This window comes from Vidua chalybeata, chromosome 15 (genome assembly GCF_026979565.1).
Source record: "Vidua chalybeata isolate OUT-0048 chromosome 15, bVidCha1 merged haplotype, whole genome shotgun sequence".
Taxonomy (NCBI): domain Eukaryota; kingdom Metazoa; phylum Chordata; class Aves; order Passeriformes; family Viduidae; genus Vidua; species Vidua chalybeata.
In genome coordinates, this window is record NC_071544.1 from 14,665,646 (window position 1) to 14,676,664 (window position 11,019).

Consider the following 11,019-nt stretch of genomic DNA (forward strand, 5'->3'; position numbering starts at 1 on the left):
CAACTTTATGTGAAAAGTTTTGTCACTAAAAATAGTCTGAAAATATTTTAAAACAAGTACCTTGTTTGACAATTTAGAAGCTCTTCTTGCTCAGCAATCACCAGTTGGAGAAATAAAAGTGCGTACATTCAATGTCATAAAAGCAAGAAGTAAAAGAACTGCTGAGTGATTGTGCACCAGGACAAAAGTACCCCTTGTACAAGGAGCAAAAAGTCAGATTTCACTGGTTTATTACAAAAGTAGCAACCAGATGGAAAATTCTTTGGTAACAATGCCCACCCCCTCTGCAGTGTTTTTTATTGGTGTATCTCAACATACTTTAACGAGGCAAAGATTATCAAATGCCTATTAAGAAGGGTTTTGTCATAGCTGGAAATTACCCACTGCCATCTTGAAAACCTACTGCACAAGTTTTAATTCTGCATTAGAACCTGATCTCATAAGGTTATTCCTAAAAGCTTTGTGTGTGCACACAAATGCAGGAGATAACCAGCTGTAGGTACAGGCTACCACAGTCCTGTGTCACATTCACCAGCTTCAAACATGTCCTCTGCCACAGACAAAGGAAAAGGGAACTGTGACACCAATGTTCTGCAGTGCAAGTACACTGTCACCCCAGCATGAGTATAGAGGAGCCATAACAAAGAAAGCTGCACACACTTTTAGTGCAGTAAAAGATTTCCAGACAACAGGCATTACAAAAAAAGAGAAGCCTAATGCCAACACTTATGCAGTCAGGATTAAAGTCAGGACATGCTCCTTCAAAAGCCCAGTTTCCTAACTGCTTAAGTAAAGTGTGTTTCCTTTAGCTGACTGCAGTGCATCTTTATCTTCCAAAACCATCTACAAGGAAGAAGCACTCCAGAGTGGCTAAATTATATGCTAGCCCTTTCTCTCCAAACCAGGCAGTGCTCAGGCAAATGCTCACCAGAGATCAACCTCAACTGCCCGAATCCAATCCCTAATTTACCCCATGTGCAGATGAATCACATTCTCACCTGGAGAGCAGGTCCCAGAACACCAATCCTTTCATCTCCTAAAAACAGACACCTGGCATTCCAGAGCTAGACTTGCAGGCCAAGGTTCACACCTCAGCTGCCTGAGCTGAGTTAGTAATTTTGTCCATTTATCTGCACACAAGGATTGGTTACCTGCTCAAATCCACTCACAGCACAGAGATGGCTCATAAGGGTGTAAACTGAAGAGCCAAAATGGTGCAGCAGAGAAAACTAAATTTCTAGTGCTGTGGTCAGTCCAAACCAGGCCACCTTTTCTCTAGTCTCTTGTTTAATGTTAAGTTTCTATACTTCTTGTTTGCACAGGGTTTCACAGCAGCTTCCTCATCAGTCAGACACTGGCCAAAGTCCTTATGCTCTTCTTTCAGGACATCAATTGTGTTTCCAAACACCAGGTTTACTTGTAAAGGCTAAATAACAACAATCAGTAAAAACCCTGGGCAGGATTTATTTGCTGCTAACATAAACTGTCCCTTAGGCAGAACTGTAATGAATACATTGTCATGTTATTCTTTATAATCAATATATTAACATGCTATTACTAAATTCTTAAAATTCTTGTAGCAAGCCGAAAGGTATTTAGTAGAGTAGTATTTTCTCTTGAATAGATCTATACTTACCCACATAATGCATATTAAGGGCCAAGTACTTGTACTGGAAGAGAGGGTTGTTGTGCAGGCTACTTCTTTGGATCTGCTGGAAGAATGAGCTGACATCCCATCTGTACAAGACATCCAACAGCATGATGCTGGGGACCCTTAGGGCCACGTTTAATACTGCCTCCAACTTCTCCTTTGCAGCCATTCTCTTCCCTTTCTGTGAATTGGCAGCAGACTGTAAATAGCACAAGAGAGAGAAGAGTAATCAGATCAATCCCACTGTACAAACAGCCATTAGGCTTTGTGAGCCTATGAATGGGGCTTCCTGTGTGGCCACAAACGGCTGAATGAATCAACTGAGTTAAACTCAAATCCAGACAGGACAGCTTCTATTTTGGCTATATAAAGGCCAATTTGCTAGCAGTTTTTTCCATGGTAACACTGTAAAATGGGGGGAGGGCAGGTTAATGACATGAAAATGGTCCAGGGGTGTGCACCGTTCTTATTTACACTCATTTAGCATCTGAGAGCTCAGCGAAAGACCCCAGTGTAATAAGTACTACACAAACATTGACATGAACAGCATTAGAATGCAATACTCTGTATGCTTTAGAAAACAAAATTCAGACACTACATCCATCTAGCTTAGCACTATTTCTGTGTCTCTCAAATTAAATAATCACCAATTAAGGCAGGTCTTTAAATATTTTGGATTCACTTCCTCAATGCAAATTGCAATAAATAATTTTCAAATACCTAAAAGCATTAAAAAAATCATTTACAGCCTTCATTAACTTCTATAAATTTATCTATTTATAGAATTTGAGGGCTGTGTGTTTTGAAGATTAGGACCAATAATGCAACTAATTCTACTCATTTCTATGTAATTCACCACAAAGAATCACACACAAAAGGCCATATCCTCACTCCTGAATACTAGAAGGTAATTTAAATTTGGAGCCTGCCATCAGGTAAGATGGATGACACACAACAAAAGAGGGCACTTTAAAAAAAAAAAAAAACAGCTGGCCCACAACAGCATCTCAAAAGTCACCAATAAAATAATTTTAAAGAGCAAAAGGATCAGTTTGACATCCTGACAATTGTTCCTAAGTGAAATGTGCTGGTTTAACCATTCACCACCTGCCCATCCCTCGAACATGATTCACTGCAGGCTGCATTAGGGAAGAGCAGCTGAAGATGGGGATGATCCAGCAAGTTTTTATCCACAAGAAGCCACTCAAAGTAAAATCACCTGCAGCACAATCAGCCCCCCAGTGAGGTCAGACTTAAGAAAAGGCTTCCAATCCCAATTATTAGGGGGACATTGGAAAGAACTGCAGCCTGAGCAAAGAAATGGAAAAGCCAGCACTTGAACTACGCTTAAATAAAGTTTTACAGGACTTTATTCAGATTGTCCTTGCGTAAGTTACAAAAGTTTTTGCAGCTGTGCAAGTTCTATACCTCAAGCCAACACAGAAGTCCAGCATGAAGTGAAACCATGCAAATATACATTAAGAACAAAAACCCTGCCCAAACAACCAAAAAAACCCAAGACCTCTCACTTGCACACAAGCCTCGTGTGAGGTTTTATTTGTGTTGCCACGGCCTAGATGACACTGCAGCTGTTCATGTCACACCTTCAGCCACGCTCACACTTCTCGAGGCACGATGACATAAAATTAATTCAATTCAAGAAGACAGGACAGATCAAAACTGAGATGTGGCTCAATAAACCACAAGTTGCAGGGCTGTTGCTTGCCATTGTCTAGCCCACAGTCTGATTTTTCAAGTTATGTAAATGCTGGCACTTTTTACAGAGCTCTTGCAAGAGCTCTACAAACCCCAAGGGGAGCACATCCTTCCCCTTGCACAGGAAGTGCCTTCCAACCACATCGGGCACCCCACACAACACCAGCATTTCACAGAGCTGCCCAAGGCAGATTACAAGGTCAGCCAGAAGATTACAAATATTTATAATGAACAATCAAAACTACCACCCAAGCAGCTACAGAATCAGAGCATTTAACATTTTGTGTGAATAAAAGACTGAGTTTAAAGGGATGGTATTGTACAAACAGAAGTTGGGAGTTACACAGGTTGTATATAAAGAGATACAAAAATTATAAGCTTAAATAATTCATATCAAAATATTTTAAATGTCCCAGAATTTTCAAAAATCTATGGGATCGTCAAGTCCATAAATTTAATCAAAACTCTGAAATAAGGCTGCCCCCTGTTTTTTTACTAGGTTCCTTTTCCAAGTACATCAGGATGTAGGGATAAGGATGAGCAGGGACTGACAGGTTTTCATTCTGTCATAAAAATACCCACGTAAAATGACAACAAGTGCCTGATGTCAAATTACATTCTCAAAACTGTCAAACCCTTTTCAGTCATCAACAACAACCAAACATGTATAACAAAAAGGTAACTTTCACTTGAGCTTTCACTTTCCTTAATTACTCCAAAAAGAGAATTACGTGGACAACTTACTACTGAAAGTTAACTTGAGGGTCAGCAAATCCAAATTAAGCTGAAAAATTCTGCCTCCCAAACTCATTCACACATACTTGAATCAGCAAACTAAAAAGTGCAGCATTTAGATTATCTAAAAGAATAATTTAATTTCAAGTTCTGCTAAAACAAAAGCAACACAAACTTTGAAAACCACATCATGTCGAAACGGAAGTGCTGAGGAGCAGCCACTGCAACTCCACAGCATCTTCTGTCCCTGAGTGACAAAAAGCCCAACACTAATAAGAAACCCTTTAAAATTAACTCCGCTAGAAATGCGGATGTGTTAAATAAAGGCTCAGTTGTAATGGCTGCCAAGTTCTAACAGAACGAAATAGAGGCAAGCAAAGTCCATTGCTCTAAGCTCATTATATTGTAAAGAGCTCTCACAATACATTATTTTGATTGGTGTAAAAACAAACAAAAAAACAACCACAACATTAAACCTCTAAAACCTTTAGATAAATGATGATGACAGGAGTTGCTGGATGCTCAGACGTTAGGAAAAAAACTGGGTCACTTGTTGTACAAAGCCAAAACATAGACTGGGGAGCAACTTGTTTGTGTTTCAAAATTTTTTCCCATGATTTCAAACATCTCTCTGTTCCAAATTAGAGAAAGAAAGCGAACAATCTCAGGAAGACTGTCATGGTTTAACCCCTGCTGGGAGTTAGTATCACACAGCCACTTGCTCACCATCACCCCTCCCAGTGGGATGGAGAAGAGAAGTGAAAAACAAGGTAAAAACCTTGGGTTGAAATAAGAACACTTTAATAAAAACAATTGATAGAATAGTGATAATAACTGTGGTGAATGGCAGATAATAACCAAAAAAAGGACAGAAAAAGAGAGGACTAAAACCCAAGAGAAAGCAGTGCCACCATGCAGTTGCTCACCACCCACTGGCCAGTGCCCATCCAGTCCCTGGGCAGCAATCAGTGTCTCCCAGCCAGTTCCCCCCTGTTTATACTCTGGGCATGAGGTTCTGTGCTGTGGAATATCCCTTTGCCCAGTTCCCCCAGCTCCTTGTGCACCTGCTCACTGTCAGAGCACAGGAAACTGAAAAGTCCTTGATTTAGAGTAAGCGCTGCTTGGCACCAGCTAAACCATTGGTGTGCCATCAACATTATTCTTGTACTAAATCCAAAACAGCACTGCACCAGCTACTAAAATTAACTCAATTCCAGCAAAAGCCAAGACCAAAAACTTCAGATTTCAGATCTTAAGCGGTGCTATTTGGCCAAAATGACCTTTTAAAAATTCCCATTATAACTGATTGTTCATGGAACATGGATTGTTCATTTTTGTTTTAAAACAATTATATTTCAAAAATCCCTCCCTCCCCTGGCACACTCATTTTGTCAATAGCATATTCCTGGTTAGCCTTAAAGAAAACTGTAGAGTTGGCAAAAATCAATTAAAAAAAAAAAAAAGAAAGGGAAAAAACTCCTTCAAGTTTGTCCCAGCTCATTCCATCAGCAGAACAGACCATCTTGAGTGTGATCACACAGCACGTATCCTCTCAAAGATAACACACATTTTCCCTTTCACAGAATTTTTTTTCTGAAGTTTTATCACAACAAAATTTTGCCATTTCAGCTGAAGCTGTGAATTCTGCCACTTAAACCAGTGTAACTGTTGCTTCTGCACCAACATAAATATAAATCCATCACATCACAGGCAGAAAATATAGCCTGGTAAAGCAGCACAAGGGGCAGCAAAAATCTGCATCCACTTATCCAAGCAGGTACAAAATTACATTAACAGAGTTAGTACATTAGGAAAGCATTAATCATAAAGTTACTTAATAGTTACAGAAATAAACTGGAATACCTGTAAATGTAAGTTATTCCAAGATTATTGCCACCAAAAATCACCACAGAAAGTAATTCCAGTCAAATCAGAACCTCAAAACCAGACTTGATCCTGCAACATTCAGCCTCACATCTGTGAACAAGATGCTCATTCTGCTAGAGCATCACAACCTAAAATACTTGGCAAGATTGACTAAAATCCAAAAGAGAGAATTTCAACTTCTGTTTCTCACATCTATGAAACTCTAGTTACTCTGGATACATCCATTAACAAGTGGATTCTGGTCTGTAGTTTAGTTTCCACGTTAGATTATTTTCCAGTAATAGATTCTGAAACTAAAAATATCACCAGGAAAATCTTTTGTTTTCCTTTGAGTTAAGCTTGGCTTGACAGGCTTTGAAAAGGAAAAAATATTTTAAAAATAAACCCAAACAAAATACAAAACATACAACTCCAATCTGTAGCTGTAGAAAAGGTCAGTGTCACAGTCCAACAACTAAAATTAGACCCATCAGCTGGGTTCTACCACTCGCTCCCTTCTTTACACCTGTCCTGGTCTGAGGAGCAAAAAGAATTTGAATTACAGAAGAATCCCATTCTTCAAAGACTCAGATCCTTCTATCAAAAGTTTGGGAGGGAGAGAACAAAGGGAAGCAAAGGGAAGGAACAGGACAAAAAGGTTGATCAAATATGCACTTAGAAAAGAATCTCCCTGTGTGATTCTGTAGAAAAACAAAAACAAACCTAGAACTCAAGAGTACGTGAGTCACCAATCCATCAAAAGAGCTCTCTCACTCGCAGAAAGTGCCAAGGAAAGGAAAAGACTGCCTTGCTCCCATACAATTTAAACAGGCTAACAAGACAGCAATCAAGGATTTCTGCTGAGAAGGGCAGATCCAACGAGATACCAGGAGCAGGAACAAAGCCCTGGAACACTGCAGATGTGCACAGCAACACCGGCACTGCTGCCAGTAATGCTCACTCCTAGATCACTGGAGTAGTTCAGGAATTCCAAATAATAACCAGAGAGTATTCAGCCTTCCATTTAAAGGTTTGGATAGTCAGCAAACATACAGCTCGATCTTGCTGTGTAAGCAGTTGACAAGAACAAACAACAATTCTTTTCCTCCTTATTTTTTTCCCTTTTTTTCCCATCTGGTCTAACAATATGGATCGCTCTACAGCTGCTGCAGTGGTGTGCCTGAAGAACTGGTATTTCTGCCTAGAAAACACAATAATTCCTACATTCCTACTCATCCAAAACTCACTCAGTTGTGAACTGTGGCACAGCTAATGTTAACCATTCCAAACAAATACAGCACGTGTTTTGCAAAAGCAAATGTTACTGCAAAATAAATTAGGTCAAACTCTTCTCTGTTCACAGGGACTTCAGTGAACATGAATTCACATTAAAGACATATTAAAAATGGACAAAAGCAACTAGAGAAGGTTAATTGCAAAGAATAAAAAAAAATAATCTACATTTCCAACTTTCATTATTTCTAGCAAATTTTATATGAAGGGAAAGAAAACCAATCCAGAAATGAAGATACATATCACAGAGCTGTGAAGATAAAGTTTTCTCTAAAGATTTATTGCTCAAGTACATTTATCCACTATTAACAGTTTCAGCCCACTCTCAATTATATAGCAAGTGCATTATATTATTTATAGGTAGCCAGTAAAACATCCTGTGGCTTTTACTTTTCATAATGAGCAGGTAAGACAAAGGAACTGAACTCAGGGACTGACACATGTTAACAAATCCACCAGGTATGCAGCAAAATCCTTCCTTCTGTGGATTCCTATGGGATCCACGCTCTGCCTGCACACCATCAGTTCAAACCCAGTCACACTAAGAGGAGCTGCTTGGTTTTGAGATCACAGCTTAGCTGGGCATCTGAAAGACAGCAAGCTAATTCATTAAAATTAAAATACAATTAATAATATCTTTAATTAAAATCTTCAGAAGAAAATCTAGGTTGACTCAACAAACCAAACTGCTCCAAGGTCCTTTCTGGCTCCCCGGTTTCTCACCAGTTCAAGGTTTGGTTTATTAACCAGTTATTCAGCACTTTTTTTTGCCGTCACAGCCCGTGTTTGCAAGCCCACACCTACAAGCCTGCCTAACCACATTTGTATCAGCACATTCTGAGAAAATCTGGGCAGCAATCCCAAAGTGCCTCTGCAGAGGAGAGAATACCCAGAGGAGCTGCACATTAATGAGAGCCTGAGATGATGCAGTGACATCCCACCCCAGACCCCAGGAACACCAGACACACAGGCAAAGCTCACAAAAAACCCTGCGACCCAAACGTGTTACCAGGATGAAGCCACACGACAGGATGAAATATATTTCATCCTCCACAGTTGCTCAGACAGTTTTTAGTCATTTCAGACACAGCCTGTGTTTAGAACCTGCAATAACAATAAGTAGCTACCAGACTGGTAAGAAGTTAAAATAGAAAATAAGACTTTCAAGATTTCTTTAGGTCAGCACTGATAAAGTTTCCATTGCTGCTGCTGCCTTATCTGTTTTTGGAATCATGTAAATAAAGCTTCGAGGCCTGTGAAATAGGCAGCTCAGCTTCCTGCAGCACCAGACTCGCCTGACAGAAATATCAAACGCACAGTGGAAATACCCAGAAAAGTTCCCTTTAAAACATGCTCTAACTCAAGATACACAGCCAAAGAATTCTTCCAGAAAAGCTCCTCGAGATGAAGTACCCACTTCTGAGTGTTCCTCCCAAGTATGCTACTAATTACAGAGCAGCAGGGCCTCTCTGAAATGAGAGATGCGGGAAGGGCAGGGAAACAGGTACAGATGCCTGAATCACAATGAAGCACTGGGCTTGAATACACACTTAAAAAGCAAAACGATGGTGAACTGTCCACTCTAACCACATCAAACACTGCCAGGTGTATTTGGAGCTAAAAATGGATTCGGAAGAGTAAATCACCACATGGGTTCCAGAGGAGGGGAAGAGGAGCCATCTGCACTGTTTGAAGAGGAGGAAACCGACCCAAGTTTAGCAAACAGCTCGGAGAAGGTTTGGGTGAGCACAACACCAAACACCAAGCAGGCTCACAGAGTTTTCCAGGACACACCCATGGTTCAGAGCTCAGGGGCATGATGTGCCTTCTGCCTCTGCACCAAGGGCTCCAGCTGCCGAACTGGACTGAGATACCGATCTCTGCCCATCCTCTCCCAGAGGAAGGAATTCCCCAGTATTTCTTCCAACGAACTTGCTCAGTTCATGTCTCTGTCAGGCTCTAACATCAGTATCTCCTCAAGGCTGATGTAAACAAAGCGAATTCTTGGTTTGGATGAGCAGCAGTTTTATATTTCTCTGTAAGGTTTCTGATGAACCTTCTATGTAATGGTGGTCGCAAAGACAACCATTTCCTAATGCTAATGAGTTCAGGAATTAATTAAAAACTTAAGTGATATTATGACTCAAAAACAAGAGCTGATTACCAGTTATTACAGGTAACTAGAAACAAAAAAAAAGATACAGTTCCTTATGCCCAGGCCCCCTCCTATCTAAGATAACCAGCAAAAAAAAGCCAAGGTTACAGATAAACCGAAGTCACGGGGTGCAATAGCTTACAGCATCCACCTAACCAAAGTATTTTTTTCCATATTTAAATCTATCTTCATTAACCATACAAGAATAGTCAGAAAGTAATTAAGAATTATTTTCTTCTTCTCCTCCCAAGTTTTACCTTTACAGACACATTACAAACACAGACAAACTGAAATGTATGTGGAAGTATGCAAGTCTGAAACACAAGTTAACAGAAACTCCTCTACTAAAAACTGCGTAAGAAATAAATACCGCAACACCTACAGATTGCAAAAGAAGGGTATTCTGAATGAGATCACAAATGGCTAATATTTATGAGTCAAACATATTACACAAATCTCACTTTTCTTTGGTATATTTTGCCCATAGCTTCTAACATTCTCCTTCATTTGCTGATACTTGCGGCATTACACACACACAAAAAAATTCACAATTTTTTCACTTTATTCCCCCAGTCACATTATTTATGCACCGGGTCCCACACACACACCCCCAAAAAGACAGCACAACAGAAGGTAAGAATCCCTCTAAGAGCTCCATCTGTCACAAGTATACTTGGTACACAGAACTACTCCCGAGCACAGAAGAAAAATGAAAATTCTCATCACAAACCTTATTTTATAAGGCTACTGAAGGTCTCATAAAACCGACTGACATGACATAAGTAAGGAAGATGGAAAGAGCCCTGTTCTCCACGCCACGGGCAGGCTGCTCCTTACATAAGCATGACCATATGCTCCAGGGCCCGTCTCCAGGAGAGGTGCCCGGCTCCGCTCCGTGTCTCAGCCGTGACGGCACCGGGCCGGGGGATGCTCAGCCGGCTGCGGGCACCGGAGGGCAGAGCCCGACCCCAGGCAGGCCGGGCAGCACCGCAGCCCTCCGGCCAAGCTGTGTCAGGGCTGCAGAAGCCCGGAGCTTAGCCCCACGGGCAGGCACCGGCCGTGCGAACCGCGACCCCCGCTAGCCCACTCCCCAACAGGACACTTATTCCCCGCCCGGCGCAACTCCCGCGCTCACCGCCGGCGCCGCGGGCAGCCCCGCGCATCCTGCCCGGCCCCGCTGAACTCCAGTAACCCCGGCGGCTCCCGGCGCCGGCGGAGGAGGGGAGCGGGGAGGGGAAGGGGGGCGGAGGGCGGGGAGGAGCGGGAGGGGGGCTGCGCGCAGGGAAGGCCGGGGAGCCCCGGCACCGGCGCGGACACGCGCGGGAACGGCGGGGGCGCGGAGGGCGGGGGGCGCGCGCGCGTGCCTGAGGCGGCGCGTGTGCGGGAATCACCTGAACCCGCGGGGTCGCCGCCGCCTCCTCCTCCTCCTCCTCCTCCTCTCGCTCCCGCTCCCCGGTGGCGCGGCGGTGGCTCCGCGCTTCTCACACCGACGGCGGCGGCGGTTCGGTGCCCGGCGGCAGAGCGGCTCCTCGAGGCACCATGGCCGCGCCGCGCCGCCTCAGGGCGCCGCCGACACCCCGCGGCCCCGCGGACGGGCGGCCAT

At 42.6% G+C, this 11,019-nt stretch overlaps 1 protein-coding gene across 3 annotated transcripts in view; it reads right to left on the minus strand.

Moving 5' to 3' along the window:
• The window catches only part of RNF145 (ring finger protein 145), a 46,691-nt gene extending 35,672 nt beyond the window's left edge, over nt 1–11,019 (minus strand). The window contains exons 1-2 of one of the 3 annotated variants that reach the window (XM_053956821.1): nt 10,808–11,019; nt 1,637–1,850 (exon numbers count right to left, since the gene is read on the minus strand). In XM_053956821.1, the coding sequence (XP_053812796.1) occupies nt 1,637–1,820 (184 nt within the window). In that variant the 5' untranslated portion in view covers nt 1,821–1,850; nt 10,808–11,019. Of the gene's footprint in view, nt 1–1,636; nt 1,851–10,146; nt 10,165–10,551; nt 10,570–10,807 lie in introns of those variants that run through there. The other 2 variants (XM_053956823.1, XM_053956822.1) reach the window with 2 other exon arrangements.